The 24340-nt window shown below is 40.2% G+C and overlaps 2 protein-coding genes and 2 long non-coding RNA genes across 4 annotated transcripts in view; all 4 read right to left on the reverse strand.

Annotated features, from left to right (window-relative positions):
* Window positions 1-6: 6 nt before the first annotated feature.
* Window positions 7-1254, reverse strand: LOC103385215 (uncharacterized). The gene is made up of 4 exons (XR_522204.3): window positions 1229-1254; window positions 618-710; window positions 401-429; window positions 7-311 (listed from the first exon to the last, which is right to left on the reverse strand). It is a non-coding gene; the product is annotated as an uncharacterized LOC103385215 (long non-coding RNA).
* A 345-nt stretch (window positions 1255-1599) lies between these two features.
* On the reverse strand, window positions 1600-2812 carry LOC112487635 (uncharacterized). The gene is made up of 2 exons (XR_003050917.1): window positions 2620-2812; window positions 1600-2052 (listed from the first exon to the last, which is right to left on the reverse strand). It is a non-coding gene; the product is annotated as an uncharacterized LOC112487635 (long non-coding RNA).
* Window positions 2813-4682: 1870 nt separating this feature from the next.
* Window positions 4683-8022, reverse strand: hsd17b10 (hydroxysteroid (17-beta) dehydrogenase 10). Its single transcript, XM_008319017.2, has 6 exons — window positions 7899-8022; window positions 6091-6255; window positions 5672-5836; window positions 5453-5581; window positions 5251-5359; window positions 4683-5055 (listed from the first exon to the last, which is right to left on the reverse strand). Exons 1-6 carry the CDS (start codon window positions 7920-7922, stop codon window positions 4865-4867), a joined length of 783 nt encoding a protein of 260 aa, XP_008317239.1. The 5' UTR covers window positions 7923-8022; the 3' UTR covers window positions 4683-4864.
* Window positions 8023-11887: 3865 nt separating this feature from the next.
* Window positions 11888-24340, reverse strand: part of fam120c (family with sequence similarity 120 member C) — a 20534-nt gene continuing 8081 nt past the window's right edge. The window contains exons 7-17 of the mRNA XM_008319016.3: window positions 24211-24340; window positions 22588-22750; window positions 22405-22488; window positions 22086-22257; window positions 21645-21894; window positions 21426-21540; window positions 20779-20988; window positions 18556-18796; window positions 18286-18421; window positions 18047-18110; window positions 11888-17560 (exon numbers count right to left, since the gene is read on the reverse strand). The exon at window positions 24211-24340 is cut by the window's right edge and continues 96 nt beyond it. Of these exons, the coding sequence (XP_008317238.1) occupies window positions 17306-17560; window positions 18047-18110; window positions 18286-18421; window positions 18556-18796; window positions 20779-20988; window positions 21426-21540; window positions 21645-21894; window positions 22086-22257; window positions 22405-22488; window positions 22588-22750; window positions 24211-24340 (1820 nt within the window). The 3' untranslated portion in view covers window positions 11888-17305. The remainder of the gene's footprint in view (window positions 17561-18046; window positions 18111-18285; window positions 18422-18555; window positions 18797-20778; window positions 20989-21425; window positions 21541-21644; window positions 21895-22085; window positions 22258-22404; window positions 22489-22587; window positions 22751-24210) is intronic.

The raw sequence follows: 24340 nt of genomic DNA on the forward strand, positions 1-24340 counted from the left end.
GTTTCTCATCAAATAAAAGCATTTTGATAAAAAATTTACCGAAAAAGAGTTTGTGAAAAATGTTGAATGTGAAAAAAAATGGCATGTTTCAGCGAGGTGTTAAAGGTAAGTTGATTTATTTTCTTCAATTAAAGATAAACTTTTACTCACTTTTACTCAGTGCAGGAAGTTGGACTGGTGGCCAAACTGTAGATGTCTGTAGTTTCAGCTTCATTTTTTTTGGTGAAACTAACACTGGAATAAATGATGGAAACAGCAGGAGGGCTGTTCTGTGTGGTCTCATCTCCGATCTCCTCATACACCGGAGTCATCTGCAGGAGGAGTTGGTTTGTGTTATTTTGGTTTTGCTTCAATTTCCTTTATACAAAGAACTTTAAAAATACACAGAATCAGAACTCACCTCATTTTCATCTAATTGTACTATAACCTCTGAAAGACAAATGATCCGGGTGATTATTGGTGAAGGAAGTCTGTGCTCTTTTCTACATCTTTGTAATTATTCCCTGTTCAAAAATAGCTCTGGACTTTTCAGTTCCAGACCCTGTTCAAAAATAGCTCTGGACTTTTTAGTTTCACTGGAAAAGTTATTTATCATTTTGATTTGATGGTTGTCTTACTTTTTGGTTTGCTGTTCCTCCAGAAAATGATCACAGCTGCGGCTAATATGACAATTAGAAAAAGGAGAACCAGGCCTGCATACAGCAACACACCTGTAGAACACAGCACAGTTCAGTTTATAGTTCTGTACTAATTCAGTTTGAAACAAAGTATCCATTAGTTCATGCTAAGATCCCCTGGACCAGCAAACTGCTAACTCCACATTTACTTGTATTATTTTGTATTTTTTCTGATTCTGATTCAAATCCCTGTCATATAGAGCAGTGTTTCCCAACCGTTTTTGAGCCATGGCAAATATTTATCATTAGGAAAAACCAGAAGGGACAAAACCAAACAAAAAGATCTAACAAAAGGTATATGTAATGAAATATAATAATATTTTAGTTAAAATTTCTCACAATTTACTAAAATTGTGGCCTTTTTAGTTGAAGACATGCTGATTTACTCACAAGAATTAAAGAAAAACTAAGATCTTCTTTAACGGCTCTGAAATGTTTTAGTTTTCATAGCCATCTGCTGCCACAGGGCAAGTATTTAATTGTTCAGCTGTCATATATATTATCGAGGTCAAATTCCAGTCACTCTAACATATAAGCGAAATACATTTTACCTGAACCTTTAGATGAGAGCTGCCACATTTTTCTATCCATTATCTATCGTATAGTCTACTGAGAACTGACTGGGTCACTGACACCTATTTATCATCAACAGTCTGTCTGTCTGTTTGTAGAAAGGACAGAGCGACGGTTTGAAGACAGAGGTCAAGTCTCGGACAAAGTCTGTCTGTCTGTTTGTAGAAAGGACCGAGCTGATTTGGTTATTTCTGACCTGGGTTTCCGTCGGGACACCATGGACAACTTGACTCTCACAGTTTATGCTGTGCTGAGAGTTTGTATAGCACGTGATCCTCCACAACTGTGTTCTCTACATTAGAGATTTGTAATCCTGATTCTATGCAGCCTTTGTTTTTTTCCGTCTTCCGACCCTGGTCCTCATCTCTCCTCAGTCTATTTTTCTACTGTCCTCGTGCCACAGCTCTCGTTGTGACCTTTTATTTTAACATCAAATGCACAAACGTTTTTCAGTCATAAAAATTGTTAATCATTGTATTTTCTTCTAACACTGTACGAGACTTGAGGGAACTATTTACCAGCTTTGGTCTTCCTGTTTCTTTCACAACAACGATGACATCTTTACAGTCGAGGCATCGGGTGTTTGATATTTTGTGTCGATATTATTATTTATGTTTAACATGAAGTTGTTGTTGCCACATTTTGTTGTAAAGACACATTGATGGATCAGGTTTACGTTGGTCAACCTGTGAGCTGGTGTGGCAGCCCCCTCACACCGGCTGTGCTGAGTAGATGACAGTGCTGGTGGTGTGCGCAGGAAAATAATCAGTTGTCACACTGGACGCACAGACAGATCCAGTGTCTGGAATAAAACACAAGACATATTTTCTCATCACAAAAGTGAATTTGTTGCTCTTCTATAATTCCATTTATATTCATATCTACATATATTTATTATTTATTTATATATGTATGTATATATATATATTTAGTTGGTCAGACATAAAAAGAATTATGATGAATATTTTTGAAGGAAAAAAATCAAACTTTTTCTAAACTTTTGTTTTTCATCAAATTAGAGCATTTTGAGAATTTTTTTTAGGAAATTCATTTTCAGAATTTTATTGGAAAATTCTGATTTCACGTGATGTTGTCAGACATTGAAACATTCTGATAAAAAAACTTTTCTGCATGTTTCTTATCAAATTAGAACATTTTGAGAGAAAACAAAAATCAGAATTCTTATAACTCATAACCTATATTGCTATAATATAGGTTATGAAAAATAACATAATTCAGGTGATTATTGGTGAAGGAAGTCTGTGCTCTTTTCTACATCTTTGTAATTATTCCCTGTTCAAAAATAGCTCTGGACTTTTTAGTTTCACTGGAAAAGTTATTTATCATTTTGATTTGATGGTTGTCTTACTTTTAGGTTTGCTGTTCCTCCAGAAAATGATCACAGCTACCAGTGATATGACAATTGGGGAAAGGAGAACCAGGCCTGCATACAGCAACACACCTGCAGAACACAGCACAGTTCAGGTTATAGTTCAGTACTAATTCAGTTTGAAACAAAGTATCCATTAGTTCATGCTGAGATCCACAGTGAGGTTCCCAACCACCGGAAACGATGCTATCTTCCAGACATTCTTCTTTTACTGCAGAGCATTTTCACAGACCTAAGAACAACGTTCTGTTTCCAATGTACTGATCTGTGTCTGGTCACACCAAGACTATGGAAACGTGAGACGTGTGAGAGAAAGAAGATGAAACCATGGTCAAAAGAGAAAGACAGAAAATAGATAGTTTTCCAATAAATACATTTCCATTTCCCCATAAATAAAGCCAGTATAAAATTGATAATAATACATTTTATTACTCACTGAGGAAAAAGGAGATGAAAGTCTGGTGGATGTTCATTTTTCAGCCTCAGATCTTTCACTGCTGCCGCACTTCCCTGTTTCAAGACAAACCAGAAACATCTAATTTTAGACCTCCTCTAACCGCCCACCTTCCCCCTTCCTCTCACACCAAGGATGACCACTTTCAAACTGACAAGATGCTGGACAAGTAGCAAGTTTGAGTGGGACAACGAGGGACCGCCGCAATAATTTAAAACCAACTTTTTTACCAATGGTAATAAAACATAGAAATAACCCAGCGCCACAAAACATCATTTTGCATCACAATCCAGCAGGTGGCAGGCCAACAGCCTTTCTCAGCACAACGAATAGCATGTTTCTGAAACACATTGGTAGCAGAAACCAATGTGTTTAACGAAATGATAAAACCTCAAAGACTCAATGACCATGAATGTATAATCGCCATTGTTGTAGAACTCTAAAAAAATCTGTACAGAGATTTGAGGTTTTCTGCAGACGGTTAACCCAGTGTTTCCCAACCGTTTTTGAGCCACGGCACAATATATATCATCAGGAAAAACCCCACGGCACACCACCAAACAGAAATCTGACAAAAAGTATATGTAATGAAATATAAAAATCTTCTAGTTTAAATGACCTCATAATTGACTTAAACCTTGTCGTGTTTAGTTGAAGACAATGCTGATATACTGGCAGCAATTGAAGAAAGACACAAACATCTTCTTCAACAGCTCTGATTATCTTTTTTTCATAGCCATCTTGCTTTGACGACCAAAGAAAAAACATTTAATATATATATAATAATATATTAAATAAATAATAGTTTTCAGCCCAATTAAGTGAAATACGGCACACCTAATGATCTCTCGCGACACATTGTTGTGCTCGTGGCACAGTAGTTGGGAATCACTGGGTTAACCGATATGAATGTGCATATTGCTCTGCGTGGTAAACACTGGTAACTTCTACTGCAGTAATTTGATACAACTCAGTGTCATTTGGTTTGGAGACTTTTTTTCTGTCGTGTACTTGTTGTGTGAGACTCACGTGCACCGTGTCGTTTCCCATCAGTCTCCACCATGCCCGACAGAAACGCCGTTTTTACACCTATTGCAGAATGCTGGTTCAGGGTCTCCATCCACGGGTCTCAACCAAAAGGTGGCGTCGTCTTTTCTTCGGCACACTGCACATAAGCTCCTTCACAGTATTAAAACAACTGCGAGCTCTACAATTTCAGACGAGTGTGTGTGAGATAGTTTGATTGACAGACCACTCAGCCTGTCAGCGATAGTCGTGCCCACAGACAGCCGGGCACATAGAATAGTTATTTTTTTAATTAAGTAATGTCGAATGATAAACCGGGACAAAATCTTCAATTAGCGTGACAACGGCTAAAACCGCTGTGCAATACAACGTAAAGCGGGACAGGTGGTCAGTCTACGAGCGTCGTTACACCTTTTCGCCAGAAGGCGGAGTCAGGGTTTACCTTCCTCATCAGTGATTAGATGCAGATTCAGGACCGCTTTTAAAATTATTTAAAAATATTATATTTTCAAATTAAAGACTTTTTTAGGGTATTTGAAGAAAAACACCTTCTCCAGTGAGGTAGAATTAACCAGTGGTTTAAAAAACAGGTGGATTCAGGATGTACAGTTAGATTTAGCCACATTTTCTTCATCTCGCACAACTGAGATGAGTTTATTTATTAATTGTATTTAGATGCACACATTCTCACACTCACTCACTCACTCACTCACACACACACATTCATTTCCATACACGTTCATCTTAGGGCTGCATACGAATGGCTCCGTCCAGTCTAATGACCTCCCCATTCACCATGGGGTTCTCGGCCAGTGATGTCACCAGGTGAGCAAACTCAGCGGGGTCCCCAAGGCGGGAAGGGAAGGGCACCTGACGAGCAAGAAAGGAGCGCACCTTCTCTGGAAGACTGGCAAGGAGGGGAGTAGAGAACAGACCTGAGGGAGGAGGAGGAGGAGGAAGGTTTGGTCTGATGAGGCAGGATTTTTTTTAACTTGCATTATTTTACATAATCACCTGTTGCTAATTGTGCAATTAACACACGTCACATGACTCCGGATGAGTGTTAATGTATTCACTGCATCTTGACTGTTGCAGCAGATCAAAGTTAGGAAGTCATTTTACAAACCCACCTGGTGCTATAGTGATGACCCTGATGCCCATGGGGGCCAGGTCTCGTGCAATAGGAAGAGTCATTCCAACGATGCCGCCTTTGGAAGCTGAGTACGCTGCTTGACCAACCTTGAATAAAAAATACAAAATTTGTTTTAGGAGGAAAAAAAATCTGACAACCAATAAATGCTTTTTTTATTATTATTATTATTTTTAAATCACCTGTCCATCAAAGGCTGCCACACTGGCAGTGTTGATGATGCAGCCTCTGTGTCCGTCCTTATCAGGTTCATTCTTTCCCATCGCACCAACAGCAAGGCGAATCACATTAAAAGTTCCAGCGATGTTCACCTGCAGGGCAGAACATCAGGGAGAAACGTCACACAGGAACGTCTCTCAGTGTAGATTAGGGTGATTTGCCTTTTGTTACGTCATTCCTACATTGATGACACGTTGAAAATCCTCCAGCGAGTGAGGACGGTCTTTGTTGAAGTTATAAGTCTTGACGGCCACGGCGATTCCCGCACAGTTGACGGCGAGGTCCAGCTTCCCGAACTTCTCTACGGCCAGGGACACGGCAGACTTCACATCTGCCTCTGACGTCACCTAAAAGAAAAAAGTTGTTTTTGTTTTTATTTTCAGATCACTGCTTAGGTGAGACTACCATCCATGTACAAAAAAGATTAAAAACAAATCATTTTACAGCTGTTGTGTCTGAACCATAGTTGGTGAATGTATTTCTTTAAACTGTAAACCAACAACATTAGAACCATATACTGTGAATCAGGGAAAACACAGTGAGTATTTTTTGAGTGTAAACCGAAAAGCTTGTGCTACTTCCTGGTTTGTGTTGGACTCACATCTGCAGGTGCAAAGGCACAGCGTTCTCCCAGACTGGTGGCCAGAGTTTGTCCTTCAGAGGAGGGCAGGTCCAGAATGACAGCAGACGCTCCACTTTGTACCAGACGCTCTACAGTGGCCCGGCCCAGACCAGACGCACCGCCTGTCACTAGGCCAACCATACCCTGTAACACACATTCACACAAAGACATTCAACAGAATGTGATTTAACTGGGATTTCACAAAAGACATAAAAAATAACTACAACATGTTAGTATGTGTCCCTGGGTGACAGAAAGACGCCTATGAAATAAAATGTATTATTATTATTATTATTATTATTATTATTATTAAAGAACCTGATTAAATGGGTCACAAAGTACCACTGGTGGTACTTTGGCTCCATCTAGTGGTATATTCCCATTAGGATTCAGTCATACACTGTAATAATGTTGAATACATTACTGTTCTATATTCTTACTTGCTTCGTGTGGTGATGCAGAATGTATTTAAGTAAAATTTGTAGTGTTACTTCATTGTACGGTGAGGCTTTAGCAGAATAGTTGGCTAGCAACATTATCAATCTTTATCTCCGTATAACGTCCAGACATGAACAGGACTGCTGCGCGTTATTATTAGTCATACGTGGTAGAGATCCATGTAACATTTTGAGAGAGGACATTACCCAGGGGCGACACAGTGTAGTGTAAGTAACAATATACATAAGATAAATTATAAATAATAAACTAACATGTTACAGATGCCGAAAACCATCCTTTATGGTAAAGGAAACTTTTGCCAATCCCAGCGGAGCTTGGTTTATAACAAAAGGCAGAAAAAAACAAATTCTGTATCGCCTGGAAACGGCTAATAAAAGCATTAGCTTGTTGGATGAGTGTTTGGACAGAGAGGGTGATGCGTTTGAGTTCTACATTTTATGTTTTAAGATGATGTCGACTGCTGTTACAGTAACAAGCTCGGGCTTGGCAGCATCAGGCAGAAAGAATTAGAAGATTCAACATGACCAGTTGTTTTGTTATTTTAGTGGACTGATACTTTAAATTAAAAAAAAAATCAACGTCCTCTGGTATTAACCCTTGTGTAATGTTCATATTGTTGTTACTCAGCCAGCGTTTGTGGGTCTGATGGACCCGTTGCATTTTGTGGCTTTTGATGCCTCACAATCAACACTTTTATGTTAAAATACTGAACAGATGTTTACCTTATCCCAATTACAAGCAGTATAAACAATATATATGGTTAATATTTGCCCTTTACCTTTGTTAGGTCACATTTATATGTTATAGGTATGTTCTGTGTACCTACACTCTGTCCTCCTCCTGTCTAGGCCTGCTGTGTGTGTGTGAGTGTGTGGTACACAGAACATCAATTTCCACACTTCTATTAGCCCCGGGTCCAGTGGACCCGGACATCTTATATGTAATAGAAATGTGTAGGGGGGTTGTATGGTGTGTGGTCATTAAATATGTATTCTGATATATGTTCTTCACAGAAAATAAGCCAAAGCCAGTGAGTCTCAGTTTGAAAAATTAAATAATTACATCATTTTTCTTTTATTAAAAAGTGAAAACGGGTCCCACAGACCCGAACACCACACAAGGATTAAACGCGCTCATGGAGGCAGTTTGAGGACCCATTGATTCTGCACACGTCTGATGAACTTCTGAACTAGCTACAAGTACCGAGTCTGAGCACAGCACTTTGTAAAAAACAAAAGACGATTACGTAAACGCATCACTATTGTACTGTGTGAATAATGTGAGTGAAGCGCTTAGGGCGCAGACAGGGTTATTAAAATTTTCCTCACCTTGACGCAACGAATGTTCGCCATGTTGATTTAAACAGCCGGGGTGTGACGCCACAACATTCTTCTTCTTGAAATGACACTGCCAGACTTGGGATATACAGAGACAATACTGCCACCAGCTGGTGTCAATAAGACATTGCAAATAGAAGGACAACAGAATTTAAGACATTATTCATAAAGTATCTCCCTAAATTAAATATCCTTCATAATAAAATAAAAAATCTATTCGTTTTGATTGTATTGTGGTAAAATGTATTATTTATATTTATTTTAACATTATTTACTTTACACTGTGCCGTTTGTACAACTGTATTTTATGAAAACTTTATTTTGTATGCACAATCTTCCTTGAATACAATTTTGTGACATGATTATTTTTTAAATAAGTGAACAAAGTATATGAACTGAACAATTCATTTCATTTGTCTTTGTTTTTTATTTAGGATCAATGACAATTTCATTGAACTTGAACTGTAGATGTTTTTACAAGAAAGTTTTATAATGGCAGTTTTGCTTTTCATGTCATTTAAGCTGCTAACACTCTTTTTTTACTCAGACTTTTAGTCAGACTTTCTAATTCACACTAAAATTCGTTGTGACCGTCACAATAATACATAAAAACACCAGAGTAGGTAATTTTGATTAATCATTTAATACATCAGAAATCTAATCAATTAAAACATAACTTGTCAGCAATTTTTCTGGCGACGTGCATGGAAGAGAACAAGACATCGGGTGAGGATGAAAAACACTGCATAATACAATGTTTTTTTTTATTAGATATTTAACATTTCATATAATTTACAAACAAAAAGTACCACCATAGATACTTCCATAAATGGTACATAATTATATACATTATATATACATCTTTACACAAGATTAAAATGTATTTTGTTGACATTATTTCTAAACAACACACCAAGAATTTAAAATATACTTTAATTAATTTTTTTTTTCAATATTTGAAATAATCCATTGTTCAAAATATTTCAAAGTGACTTCATGCCCTTCCTCAGGCAACCTAACCTGGAATTGAAATTCAACACAATTCAACCAGTAATAGAAGGAAATGGAAACACTTTAACTCGCATATGCCTTTACCTGCTCAAGTCTCCGTTGGGGCTTCACAGAGCTGTAAGGTAATCTATGAAAATTAAATAACGTAAAAACTGAAATTTTTGTAAAAGCTTGAAAAACTGATTTGAAGTACTTGGTAATCCTAATATCTTAGACTTCGAGTAGTTTTACATTTAAAAAGGTATGAACCCAACAATGTAAGAAAGTATCAGAGACACATACTTTATGATGCTTTCAAAACACTTTTGAACAAAGGTCAGCAGCTGGAGCGAAACGCTTCGTGTTGTGGAAGGCAGTGAGTTGTATAGTTGTATCTCCAAAATGGGGGCTGCAAAATCTCAAACCCCACAACAACACAACTTACTACCTCATCACAGCACAACCATGAACACAATGCAGAGGAGAGCGACAAAAAAAAAAAAAACACACATCCAGAAAAGTTACAGCAGACTGGGTTATATTTCATGCTCATTGAAGATTATCTTTGTGTCCGTATGTGAAACTAAACTGCAACAATGTCAGCTAAAATATTTATGCTATAGGGTCAACGTTAAAAAAGGTAATGCCAGGAAACCAGCGCCACATTAATTGAGAACTTTCAATTACCATGACAGAAGAACGGTCTCCGTCCTGTTGGTTTGAAAGCCGTGAGAAAGACAGTAGGCTGTATAGTTATCTCCCAGATCTGGTGTGATCCTAAAACTATACAAACTACTACCTCATCCCACAGATTCCAGCATTGGTTCTCTTCGGGACTTGGGACTGAATTTTATTTGATTTAATAAATAATTTTCCAAAAGTACCTGCCTATATGTAAATAGTTAGAAATTAAAAAAAAATCTTGGAAAAATTAGTAAACTCAAACAAACACTGACAGGACCTTTGGTCTGAAGTCTGATTGAGAAAGAACACTCCCAAGGCAGCAACCAACCATAAACACAATTAAAATACAGTGATACAAAAAGAAATCACAGTACAGCATTATTTTGTTTAAAAATTATGATAAAAGCTATGAAAACCTGGCCCCTCAAAAAAAATCTCTTTATTATGACGCCGAGTTACTAACTGATTAACTAATTTTAGATGTTATTGTGGATCTATTGTTCCAGGCACAGTATTCCACTAAAATCAATCATCGAGAGAAAAGTAGCTTTCTCCTTAGCACAGAAGATGAAAACACTTCGTCACTTTAAACATCTTCACTAAAGAGACTATATATACACATTAAAAAAGCCTGCCATCTATTGGTATACCCAAATACCCTCAATGGATGAACCATCAAAGGTCAAGATACTAAAATCAATGACCAGTGAGTCAATTAAAGTTAACTTTTTTTAACCAACAGCATGTGCTAAGGGACAAATGCATGTGACATGCATAAAATGATGGCAGATGGCAAAACACACCTGGGTGTTACATGTCACTAGTGTACATTTCTCTATATACATTTCTTATTTCCTGGATGCTGGACATTGCTGTAGCAGTAATTAAACAGGCACAAATGTATTTTTTGTGATGTTTATGTTAATTCGCTGCATTTGAGTGTAAAACCTGACTTCTGGTACAGCCGTCCTTCTAAGAGGGTCCCTGTCCTTGAGGAGGGTCTTCAGAATCGACCTGGTGGAAAAACATAATGACATAAATCAAGTCATCGTGGTATGTGAGCCACACAAATGCGCATCAAGCAACCCTGAATCGACCTGGTGGAAAAACATAATGAACAATGCGCATCAAGCAACCCCACATACAGAACATGTTACTGTTACTAACGTTTTCGGTTTGATTCTTAAATCTTAGTCAGGCTAACAGGCCATCCTGATCATTACCGCCGCCTCGATCCGTCACTAACGTCAGCCCCATTGTTATGTAGACATTATGGAGGTATTTGTTAAACAGGTAAGAAGACAAACTAGCGGCTGATGACGCAACAGAGCCCCTTTAGCATGCAAGTGCCCCTGCTGTGGAGGGCAGCTAACTCTGGAGCTAGCTGGATTTGGCGGTTCTCGACCTCTCGCTGCGGACTTTGTCATGTCCTCGCTCCCGGAACGCTTACACAGACCGGCGGCTGTCTACGTCACCTTTTGTAGGATACAAATGCGAAATTATGGTCAGGTGGAGGATAAAAAAAAACCTGAAACGTTTATGTCAGACCGTAAACTACTCCAGGTGGCTCCGCTATCATCGTCGCCATCTTTCCTGGTGGAGCTGGTTTGTGGCCGCTGGCTGAGGGCTAACGGTGGGACGTCCAAGTATCGCGAGAGTTACACATTATTACAGTAAGACTTGAGCTGCAGACACCGAGACCTTTTTTTCATGGACTGGGGCCTGAGCTATACTATATATTAAATATCGTTAACACTTATTTGGTGATTTTATGAACTACAATTTGATCTCAAATTTGATCAAGCAAACTCTACTTCAATCTATTTGAGAATTTGGATCACATTAGCCAACATATCATTGTAAGCACTTCTAAACATAGAACCTAAACATAAAGTTAACCTATGTTTTTGTTTTGTTTTTGCATTTTAAAGGAGAGATACTGATATTTTATGATTATGGTTTATAATGATATTCCCTTTTGTTTGAAATGGTTCTCATCTTTTAAATACTGCAGGTGTAGACCAGTACAGAGCCAAATGTTAAAAAAAGCACTCATGAATACACCTCCATTTTTTATTTCCCCAACTAAAACTGGTCATGTACTTGTTAAGAGATACTTAGCATTTTGCCAAACATATCACTTCTCAAAATGTTTAGCTCAAGTTTCAGATACAGTTATGCAGTTGTATTGAGGAATTGCCACCTTAAAATTCACAAGCACTATTATAATTTGTTATTTTTGTTGTCATTGATACCATGGTGTTTCTTATACATTGTTGACAAAAATATAACAAAAGGCAACACTCTTTACTAAAAGAATAAATTTTATTTCAGCACTGTAAGTCATTTCCCAACCAGTACAAACATGACTGCCATCTTTGTCTCTTTCTGAACCATTTCTCCCCTCCCTCTGTGAGAGCAGACCACCAACAGCCAGACAAAAAAAAACAAAAAAGCTTTCTTTTTCTCATCCTTCCACAAACAGTCTGGTGCTTCCATAATGCTAACAATGACAACAAATTATACCAATCATAATCATAACGGCAATAATGATGATGATGATGATGATAATATTTCTATGACAATATTATGGATAAATCTTAACCCTTTTTTTACGCTGCACGGGTAGGACTGGGTGGTGGTTCTGACCAATGTGACAAGTGGCCCAAAATCTATCGACTTCAGCCCTCTTACAGGGACTGGGCCACAGATGTTCTTGGGATTATACAGGGATATGGGGGAGTGGCAGTGTAGAGAGAGAGACAGACGGAATCAGGACCCTTGTTCAACTTGACAAAATGCTGAGAGATAATCAGAACAGGTAACACAACTGATGAATTCTTTCCTTATTCTGTATAACAGACATTAATACTGTTCACACTCCACAATACTAAATAGTTTCTTTCTGTCCTGGGATTTTGGTTTTGTCATCACTACCAGTCTCTTTATTCTTGCTCTCAGTTTCCAGGCAGAAACAAAGGAAGTGCCTGCATTTACCTGACAACTCTTATCACACTAAAGTTGAATTTTCCTTTTGTCATTACAGCTGAAACAATTAAACAGCAATGGCATCCGAGTTAGTTTTGCTCAAGGAACTTATTTCATTTTTAATATGCAGAAAAAGTTGGATGGATTAAGACATTTACCTTAAAACAGCTAAGGATGAGGCGCAATTCATATTTATCCACTTTTAGTTAGTTAAAACCAGCAATTAATGGCTTTTTGTAAATTCATATATGTTCCATAAAGGTATTCAATGTTTAATAAAGTCAATTAAAATATTTGATAAAAGAGTTGTGTTAAAGGGAAAATTCAGACACTTTCAACAGCATCCATGTACAACATGAGAGACTTAGCTTATCAAGGTAAGTTTGAGAGGGGAAAAAGAGAGGGAGGGAGGGAGAGAGAGTGAGAGAGAGCATTAACTAAAAAAAAACAAAAAAACAAGGACAGCACCAAAACCCCAGCATGACTGAAAGCAAATTTGTCAGCGCTCTTGAGTTAATCTGATGGAAATGTGCACGTGGCTTGCACAGAATAAATTCAGTCGATTGAAGCCAACAAATGAGATAAAGTGATCAAATATGAGCATCAAACAAATGCATTGTTAGGACCTGTTTGTTTGCCTGCTCATCTTTTGCCATCACACTTCGATCCTCCGTCCCCGTCTGTCTGTGTCTCTACATCAACCAGTGTTAAAAAAAAAAGTGTTACGTCACAGACTTGTAAGATGAATCAAACGTGCTGTAATGTAATTTTATATTTTTATATAGATATATATATGAAATTATATTCATTACCTGTGGGGCAATCTGTAAATGTCAAACATGGGGAGGGGGTAACTTTGGGGATTTTCTTTTAGGGGATTGCTAGGTACACTTTGGTTCTTAGGTGTTTAAAAAAAAAAAAAAGGTTTCGCTGCTTTGTGCAAGGGCGCAAAAGTTCCGCTTTATCTGGCGACGACTCAATCGCAAATTGTTTTCAGGGATAGTATGAGAATCAAACATAGTGCAGACGACGACTTTAAATTTAACAAACGGGCAATATCTACTTAGGTACAGAATAAATGGTGAAGTGGTCTAAAGATGCCATATAAAATACAGGTAAGGAAAATCGCAATCATTACAGTTTAAATCTCTAGGTTGGCTAAGCGTATTTCAGTACTAACTGAAGCAATGGTAGAAGGATTAGAAGATGTAATAACATTGAAAATAGTAAGAAAAACACATTTGCACAATTGAATAAAACAGTTTTGATTTTTTTCTGATTTTTTTTCCCAGACTGGCTAGATACATACAGAAACTGATTATCAACGTTAATATAACCTTTACTGTTAGTTGGGGGGTTGAGGGGGGGGTGATTAAGGGGCGGGGCAGCGAAGAGAAAATAAAAACCAAACAAACAGCCAATAGTCACTGATCTATCAGCTAAAGAAGAGGCAGAGAGGGAGGTGATCAGAGTGAAAGAGGACTTAAGTACAGGGGGAGCTGTGGGGGTGAAATTTATGTGTGAATTTATGTGTTGGCTGCTTTAGTGAGGTTGACGTCGGGGATGAGTGTGTGTGTGTGTGTGTGTTTATTTGTATGAATTCATGTCATCGATGAGAAGGATGTGAGGGCAAAGAGAAAAAGAAAGTTTTGGGAGAGAGTAGGAGAAAGTGTCAAAGCAGAAGGGTTTTGGTGGGAGAGAGTGTGTGTGTGTGTGTGTGTCAGGGTGTGTGTATATTGGAAGGGAGTTAGGACACAAAAATTATCGATCAAATATCTACTGAACTAAAGCAGACAAGGACAAAAAAGGACAATATATCATGTACTTAGTTGACTTTTCTCCACACTAGCTACTGTGTAACTCAGGGATTAACATCTATATGTATGTGTGTGTGTCATCGTGTGGTTGTTTCTGTGACCAACTGTTGACACCGCTAACATGTCTTCACATGTCAAATGTGTCTGTGCAGGCCTGTGAGTGTGGGACTATGTCTGTCAGTCGACTGTGTTACCAAATTATCTCTGATGAATTGACTGCTACTTGACTGGAAACTTCAACTGCAGAAAAAAAAAATCACTTCATCACAGAAGCAGTGAGAATGCGAATGGTAACAAACACAACTGAATACCTGTCCTTCGTATATGTAAGTCTTTATACGTGTGTGGGTGTGTGTGTGTTTGTAAATTGTTATCTGGCATGAACATTGCACGAGAGCATCGTATAAGGGTTCACACTCTGCTCGCTGCAGAAAAGCCATCTTCTAACAATGTACTGTTGCAATACACATTTGTACTAATGTCAAAAGTTGAAGCAGTTACGTATATCACTTCTAGTAAATCTAGACTTAGTATTTCGGCCAGTGGAGCTATATTCTCTAGCCTAGTCTTGGTGTCCGTGTATTACAGTCCTGTATTCAGCCCAACGCTGTTACCTACTCTTAACCTACAAACTCCTACATCAACTGCATGCTCAATCCCTACCAGTAACGGCTAACAGGTCCGAACCTCTGATTTCGTTTGGTGTTGAAGTAAAGGACAGTGGCAGCCTTGTCGTGCAGGGTCAACTGTCGGCGTTTCACTGTAATATACGTTGAGTTCGTAACAGAGGGGATGTTTGACATGACTACATTAACACAGATATAGTCAGGGTTTGTAATTTTCCTTCAGAAATTCTGTTTTGTAAGAGCTTTTTTTTCCCATGTCAATTTTGTGGCACATCACTGAGCACAAGTTATTAACATAGTGAGGAAATAAGGTGCTTCTTGTTGACTTGCCTTTTACTGATGAGCTCATTTCAACCTCTCGGTACGTTGACAGAGATTACAATGTTCATGTTCAGCATCAATCAGGCAAAAATATTTGTCAGTCTGCTTTTTTTTTCCATTTGCAGTTGTGCTACCAGTAACTGGTAAGAAGTACATAAATTGTTTGTTTCCACTGTCAGATGATTCCTACTGTAGGGGACACGTCTCATTCACTACAAACATAAGTGCTCTAAATAAAACAATTCCGTATCTTATGAGTCTCAGATTGTGAGTGGCACACACACACACGGGTGTGCCTTCAGGCCTCCCTCTCCCCTGTCATGTGACATGTGAGGCCCGTGAAGCTCTGCTGTGGCAGAGGAACTCCAGGGCAGATAAGTGCTTCCTGCTGGTATAAAGTGATACACCAGAGCTCTGCGTGGCAGCAGCTCTCAGTGCTGGGCTTTCGTCATGACAACAGTTACTCAATCACCACCTGAAGGTGGAGGGATCTTTGAGGCATTGCTGCCACACCCCTTTATACGTGTCTGTGGCTGCCTCTGCGGGCGAGCCTTAATAAAATACACTTTGGACATATATCTTTTTTCTTCTTTTTTTTTTAGAAATCTGAAATGATTCCCTAGACCCCTTGACTTAAGACAGTCAGGAGCTCCGTCTGTTCACTGTCACAGCAAACTCCTTGCTTGAACGTGTGTGAGGCCAGTCTAAAGACAAACCCTGAACCCTCACAAATAATCTTTTTTTTTTACCAAGTAGCAATATTCTTTTCTTTTTGGCCTTAACTCTAAAAGGTGCCTCAAGAGTTTGTTCTTTTCATCATCTGGTAGGACTGTCCAGTGTGGTTTTACTTTATTTTTCTTTTCTTTTAAAACAAAGCGCTTCTTTGTCTGAAACCACTCTGTTCACATTCTGACGTCTCTCAAATAGTTATCTACCTTTAATTGTAGTTCTATAGGTCATAGGGGTCACCCCTCACAGAATGTCAATTCATATGTACAGGGGCTCGATCAATTTCATTATACTTAAATACAACATTAAGTGCTAAGGTTGGGAGAATACAATCAAAGCTTTGGGTGAAAGGGGCAAAGGGGATGGGAAGATAATAAAACAATGCAATTTTGGAGGAGCGGGGGTAAAATCTTGCATACTTTAGGGCTTAAGGTGCATAAATTCATGGGTGTTTCTTAGCACAGCTAAGCACTAGGCTATGCTACATAGGTCAAAGTAAAAAAGCACACTAATACCATGGTGGCGCAGAAGTGCTCCATTGACAGATATCCAATTTGTTTGCTGAAAGCAAGCATGCTAAAACAGCGTGTTTAACGGCGTGGCCCGTAGAATACCAGGGGCATGAGGGTCACTGCACAGAAGAATGGTGATTCACTACAAACAACTCTCCGACTCATGCAAGACAAACCTCACACGAGATGACAACAAATCATGTCAACAGGCAAATGCTGATCTTGACAACTAGGCCTAGGTGCTGTAACCAAGGAAACCACATCCAATGTGTCACCGTAACCACAAGCTTAAACTTGGTGTGCAGGGATTCCAACAACGGGACCGATAAAACTTAAAATAAGAAACCTAAACTTTACAGACATCCATACTTAAGAAGGGACCTTGTTTAAAATGGTGGGTCAAACGGGGCCGGGGCTTCAAGCTTATTTTATACAGAGTGCGAGAAGAAAGCATTTTGGACTTTCAAAGGGATGGGGCGCTTACAGACTTATGGAGAAATTCTTTCTTCATAGAACGATGTAAAAATCACATGAGAAAACTAATAAGGGAGTAGCAGCTAGCTGCCTAAGTCTATCACATGGAGCGGGAAAAGGGTGGTGGAAGACCTTCGTTGGGTCTCCCGCTCCATGTGAAGGCCAGCACAGCGAGCAGAGGCAGGGCTACAAAAACAGGGAAAGGCAGTCGAACACAGATAACGCTCTCAGAGCATCACATCCTAGGGAGGATGCCATCACTCTTCCTTCTGTAACGCTCCATCTGACGGGCAGTCGTCAAGGCAACAGGGGGCCTCCACTTCCACCCCCTCCGATTGGTTGTCTCTGCTGGCTAAGGCACACGGGATTGGCTGGGCCAAGGGGGCCAGTTCCAAGGACTGGCCAATGGCGGAGGTTGTTGAGCTGCCGTTCAGCTGCTGAGTTTCAACCTCTGATGGGGAGTCTGCTTCCTCTGAGGACTTTGGGGGACTGCTGGATGGAGGGGGCGATGTCTGGAAAGAAGACAGAAGAAGAAGACTTTTTCGAAGTTTCATTGGGCGATTGCTGCTCCTATAGTGTATAATGTCACCTGTTTCTTTGAAATTCTTCAAGATGCTTGAAAAGCCAATTGCATTGGAACCTTGCTTGATGTGCACAGTTTTATCCAAACCCACTGTTATCCAAGTGTGGTTGTTCCTTATTCCCTTTAAAATCTCCTATTCAGTTGTTTCTGGATTTTATGAAGGCTATTTTATCCTAGATATAAAATAATTCCTAGCACTTTTGTGGTGTATTTTCATTCACCAGATTTATATCTTTAAGTGCAGTAGGAAATGACGATAATGTGACACAAACATATAGTCAATGAAATAATGATTCAGTTTTTTTTTCCATTTGCCCACACACTTAAACAAATAAACTATTAAAATATATTTTTTAAACTGCTGTAAGTCAACTAAATGTCAGCATGTGTGACCAGTTGCCTCACTAGGTCATACCTGTGTTCTGTTGGCAGCTGGCTTTTTCACTCCCTTTAGTTTTGCTGGGATCTCTTTCCCCCTCCTGTGACGAGAAACATTTCGATCAGGAATTACACGTTGGACCGAGTTATTTAAAGCAGGTAGATAGTAATTCCTATAGTCACATGCAAGTCTTTTTCAAAGTGAAACCCCGGACAATTAAAATTGGTTTGTGATCAGTAAAATTCTATAGAGATTAAATGATTCATATTTCTCACCCTTTCCCTGCTCCCACTGACACCACCTGCATGTTGAACCCCCCTCTGCCACGGATTGGTTTGTTCCCAGCCCACTGTCCCACCACCATACCAGCTATCTCCAGTTTTCCTCCTTGAGGTGGGATAGACTGAATACCTGAGGATCAAAAAGCACACATTTATATAAAGAGGCACTTCACACAGTGGCTGTCAGTCTAAAAATTCAACTAACAGGTTTAAACACTGGACATTGAGACAGGTGTGACCATGTAAATACGAAAGCATCAGTACCTGGAAATGCTCTGGGTCTGTGCTGGGCAGGGTGATGAGGATGATGAGGGTGGTGATGTGGGGGCATGCCGCCCATGGGACGTGGTGGGTAGAGTGGAGGCATTGGGTAAAAAGGGGGCACCATGGCAGGGGGCAAGAAGGCAGGTGGTGGCAGAGGAGGTGGTGGAGGAGGAGGGCGGGACAGGTTGATCCCCTCTAGGATGGCCTGACGCATCTTCTCCACTTTGGACACCAGCTCCTCCTGCAGGATGGACAAATAAAACTGACTCTAAGATACTGCACGCTCACTGACATAAACATGATAAAACAGCATGGCGACAGATGAGATCACATTTCTGTCTAACACCCTGTGTCCACAGTGACTTGGTTTATCTTATTTACACACATTCACCAACAAGACTCGTACCTGTCCTTCGCACATGTCAAGCAGTGCTGCCCTGTCACGCGAGGCCCGTGCCAGTTTACTCTGGAACAGCTTCCCATCAAAGAAGCCCCAAGGACAACAGTGTTCCCATGGCAACGGTTGGCCGCAGACATCATTGATGAACAGCGCTGTGTCAACACCAGCCATAAAGAGAGCAGCTAGTTGCACACCACGGGCATCCACCTTCTCCACCTGTAGGCCGCCATGAGAAATGAAAAACAGGAGCAAGTACGAGAACATGAACACAAAGAATAAGTCAAACAGTACACTACAATGTACCTTATAATAAAATGAAAAATAAAATACAAAGAAAGATTCTAAAAATAAGAAGAAAAGAATTAAAAGTTATAGATACAGAAACAGTTTTTAGACTTGATTTGAACAAGTGATTTGTTTAACATGCAGTTTTCTGGAGGATTCTCCAGTTTGGGGCATAAAACCTGGGAACACCTCCCTTACGTTTAGTCCTGGTTCTGGAAACACAGATAAACCCTGACGACCTTAGGGTTCTGCTCGGCTCAACCTGAACCATTCAGTGTTTCGTAGACCAAAAGCAGTATTTAGTAGTAAGTCTGTAGTTATTCGAAACTGACAAGTTTACTAGTAACTACAGATAGGCTGTATCTCACCTTGAGCTCTTGCAACTGGTCAGGTTCATAGAGCTGGCTGGAAACTGCTTGTGCCAGGAAGGCATCCAGTTCATGTCTTTGAAGAATCCTTCCTCCAGGCCACTGCATCATATACCTGACAGTCACAGAAAGAGTATACAGTACATGTTACAATTGTCCCTGAAAATGTGTTCACTTAAATAAAGCCAACAAGAAGAGGTACAAGAAGAAGAGTCACACCTGAGCACGCAGCACATGAGCAGCAGATGCTGTGGAACCTGTGCCGGGTTGAGGAGGGCCGGGCAGTCAGAGCGAAGGCAGGCCAGGAAGGCCCTAGTTCTCCTGGAGCGATCTTCACTGGCACGACCCAACCACAGACGTCGCAGGTTGGGGCAGGTCCACTCCCGGAAACACAGAGCAGGAATAAGCTCGGGGGTCAGGGCCGACTTGGCCTTACCACTACTCCACTCCTTGACTATCACTGGAGGAACTGAGACACGAAAAGAAGCAAGGCATCAATTGCTAAAAGATCTGATAGAGTGTGAGGAATTGCAACAACAACAATTCTTACTGATATCTCAGTATTCTAAAAATGTGTTCGCAACAAATGTGAACACCAAAACAATAGCCTGCGCTGTTTTTATCTTCAGCAAACTACTTTGATCAGTTTTTCAGGCATACCTTCAAGGGGAGTTCTCTTTCGGAGGGTGAGCCTCTCCAGGCGGCGGTGTGTTTCAGCCAGACTGAAGAGGACGCCATAGGCATATTGTCGGGCAGCACGGAATAGCAGAGAGGCAGGAGGCAGCTCAGAGTTACACTCATCCTCAATACAAACAGGCATCTTCATCTCACCCTGGGGAGGGAGTGAGCAGAGCAAGAGGAAAAGGACAAGAGGAACAAGGAAAAATTCAATGAAAAGACAATGACATTTGAGCATGACGACCTTTAAATGTCACTTTTTTTTGGAAAATTTGTGACACATCATCAGGAAATTATTTACCTTGGTCAAAATGTGGTAAATCTGGGGATACATCAGTCCTCTTCTGTGTCTATGCTCAGCTACACGAAGAACCTCAGCACTGACCTATATAACAGCATGGCGACAGATGAGATCACATTTCTGTCTAACACCCTGTGTCCACAGTGACTTGGTTTATCTTATTTACACACATTCACCAACAAGACTCGTACCTGTCCTTCGCACATGTCAAGCAGTGCTGCCCTGTCACGCGAGGCCCGTGCCAGTTTACTCTGGAACAGCTTCCCATCAAAGAAGCCCCAAGGACAACAGTGTTCCCATGGCAACGGTTGGCCGCAGACATCATTGATGAACAGCGCTGTGTCAACACCAGCCATAAAGAGAGCAGCTAGTTGCACACCACGGGCATCCACCTTCTCCACCTGTAGGCCGCCATGAGAAATGAAAAACAGGAGCAAGTACGAGAACATGAACACAAAGAATAAGTCAAACAGTACACTACAATGTACCTTATAATAAAATGAAAAATAAAATACAAAGAAAGATTCTAAAAATAAGAAGAAAAGAATTAAAAGTTATAGATACAGAAACAGTTTTTAGACTTGATTTGAACAAGTGATTTGTTTAACATGCAGTTTTCTGGAGGATTCTCCAGTTTGGGGCATAAAACCTGGGAACACCTCCCTTACGTTTAGTCCTGGTTCTGGAAACACAGATAAACCCTGACGACCTTAGGGTTCTGCTCGGCTCAACCTGAACCATTCAGTGTTTCGTAGACCAAAAGCAGTATTTAGTAGTAAGTCTGTAGTTATTCGAAACTGACAAGTTTACTAGTAACTACAGATAGGCTGTATCTCACCTTGAGCTCTTGCAACTGGTCAGGTTCATAGAGCTGGCTGGAAACTGCTTGTGCCAGGAAGGCATCCAGTTCATGTCTTTGAAGAATCCTTCCTCCAGGCCACTGCATCATATACCTGACAGTCACAGAAAGAGTATACAGTACATGTTACAATTGTCCCTGAAAATGTGTTCACTTAAATAAAGCCAACAAGAAGAGGTACAAGAAGAAGAGTCACACCTGAGCACGCAGCACATGAGCAGCAGATGCTGTGGAACCTGTGCTGGGTTGAGGAGGGCCGGGCAGTCAGAGCGAAGGCAGGCCAGGAAGGCCCTAGTTCTCCTGGAGCGATCTTCACTGGCACGACCCAACCACAGACGTCGCAGGTTGGGGCAGGTCCACTCCCGGAAACACAGAGCAGGAATAAGCTCGGGGGTCAGGGCCGACTTGGCCTTACCACTACTCCACTCCTTGACTATCACTGGAGGAACTGAGACACGAAAAGAAGCAAGGCATCAATTGCTAAAAGATCTGATAGAGTGTGAGGAATTGCAACAACAACAATTCTTACTGATATCTCAGTATTCTAAAAATGTGTTCGCAACAAATGTGAACACCAAAACAATAGCCTGCGCTGTTTTTATCTTCAGCAAACTACTTTGATCAGTTTTTCAGGCATACCTTCAAGGGGAGTTCTCTTTCGGAGGGTGAGCCTCTCCAGGCGGCGGTGTGTTTCAGCCAGACTGAAGAGGACGCCATAGGCATATTGTCGGGCAGCACGGAATAGCAGAGAGGCAGGAGGCAGCTCAGAGTTACACTCATCCTCAATACAAACAGGCATCTTCATCTCACCCTGGGGAGGGAGTGAGCAGAGCAAGAGGAAAAGGACAAGAGGAACAAGGAAAAATTCAATGAAAAGACAATGACATTTGAGCATGACGACCTTTAAATGTCACTTTTTTTTGGAAAATTTGTGACACATCATCAGGAAATTATTTACCTTGGTCAAAATGTGGTAAATCTGGGGATACATCAGTCCTCTTCTGTGTCTATGCTCAGCTACACGAAGAACCTCAGCACTGACCTATATATAACACAGGGGGTGGGGGGGGGGATAACCCAGTTAGGAAGACGCTGCAGCTGTGAATCCACCTCACAATGCTGAGACTTGTAGGTCTCCAACCTGAGGCAGAGGGGGCGTAGTAATGTCCATGTGACTCCGTGTCGCCATAGACAGCAGTGACGGAATGTTTGAACTGCTCCCGTTGCCTTGGGGACCGTCTCCAGTGGCCGACCCCCCTCTTCCTGGAGGATCCTCCCACCTCGAGGACTTGTCTGTCAAATGGCTGTAACACAGACTTTCTGATGAGTTGTTTTTTCTTGGCTGGCAGTCATTAATTAATAATGTGTGTGACCTTTGCACATGTTTTCTTTCCTGATTTAAAGTTACAAGTTACAACAGAAAGACTACCACAAAGACTGAATGTCCATTTTTGTCCTCTTTTTGAGATGTCTGGTTCATTAACACAAAAAACAATAGGTTTGTAGTATTTCAGGAAAAACTTTCTGATGCTGAGCATTTGACCCCTTAAAACAGAATGCGTGTTAAATGATATTATGGAGTTTTTGGCAAAGTAAATGAAATAAAATTTACCTGCACTGTTTCTTTGTTCATGAGTTGTAGTAAGGCATATGGTAATTACTCTCCACTCTGTTTTCTAAAGAATTAATTCTAAGAATATTTTTTTCTAAAAATATACAAATATGCAAACAGGTCAAACCTTGTTTTAGTCACATATATAAATATTCACCCTGAGTATGCAAAACTGTAGAAAGACTATCTCAGAAATGTAAAACTAATAAGTCGCAGCTGTCCCCATTCTGACTTATCTGCCCCATTTTTGGAAAACGTGCAGGGCAGCAAAAGGCACAAAGAGGCAAATTCTGACATCACGTGTGTATCCCCTGGGGTCAAGGTGCTTTGCTGCTGCTTCCATCTGTTTAGCAAACAATTTCTGATTTTTTTTTTCTTTCAGCACTATCTGGGTTTCTTCTGTTAACAAAAGGCATGCCAGCAGGGAGGCCAGGTTGCAGTGCGATGGGGACTGGTTCTTTGCACAGTGGCTCCACTCGTTTCTTCCTGCTCGTCTTTCAATAGAAAGCAAAATCTATTTCATATTGAATATAAGAATTGCAAAGACAGACTTTGATATGTTCTGAGTTCAAATGTGTTTTTTTCCAGAGCTGTGTTAGGTGTGTATTGACAAAGTCTTCCTTTCCTAAAATGCATTGAAAACAGTGTCAAATTTAACAGACAATTCTAATTTAGTCTCGTGACTAAATTGTAAGTCAGTCCGTCCTAATTCAGTCAATGGATTGTTTTAATTTTAGTTTAGTTTTAGTCAGCGAAATATGAAACTTACTTTTGCCAGTTAGTTAGCTCTTAGTCAGCGAAATATGAAACTTACTTTAGCCAGTTAGTTAGCTAACTAACTAAAATGCAATGTGTAATATTTTCATGTTTGTCACACTTCTTATTCGACTGTCAGACACACATTCAGCTAAACTGTTTAGATGCTCAGCCTTTTAGCTAACAAACAACTTTGATTGGCTCTTGACCTCAATTTTTCCCCTGGAGTTTAAATTAGTAGGCGGTGACTGGACTTCTTCACTGCCAAATGTTTCTGACTCATTTTTATTAGTTCACTAATGCACTGATACATTTTGTCATCATCACTGAACACCATGTGACGTTCTGTCTAGTTATCGTCTTTGAAAAGAAGGTCTTCAACAAACATCTCCTTACTTTGCATTGCTGTCATTGGGTTCTTCTCCATCTGATGACGATGAAGGTGATGGTGAGGGGCCAGACTGACTGCTGGTGTGATGATTGGGTAATCGACCCCCACCCTGGTTGGAATCATATGGAGCCGACC

Source organism: Cynoglossus semilaevis, chromosome 10, assembly GCF_000523025.1.
Source record: "Cynoglossus semilaevis isolate Cse_v1.0 chromosome 10, Cse_v1.0, whole genome shotgun sequence".
Classification (NCBI taxonomy): domain Eukaryota; kingdom Metazoa; phylum Chordata; class Actinopteri; order Pleuronectiformes; family Cynoglossidae; genus Cynoglossus; species Cynoglossus semilaevis.

Excerpts from the sequence above, each read along its gene's own strand:
- hsd17b10 (XM_008319017.2), bottom strand. The coding sequence starts at position 7,922 with ATGGCGAACATTCGTTGCGTCAAG. Across the intron at positions 6,256-7,898 it reads CGAACATTCGTTGCGTCAAG|GGTATGGTTGGCCTAGTGAC; the intron begins GTGAGGAAAATT and ends TGTGTGTTACAG. Across the intron at positions 5,837-6,090 it reads GTGCCTTTGCACCTGCAGAT|GTGACGTCAGAGGCAGATGT; the intron begins GTGAGTCCAACA and ends TTTTTCTTTTAG.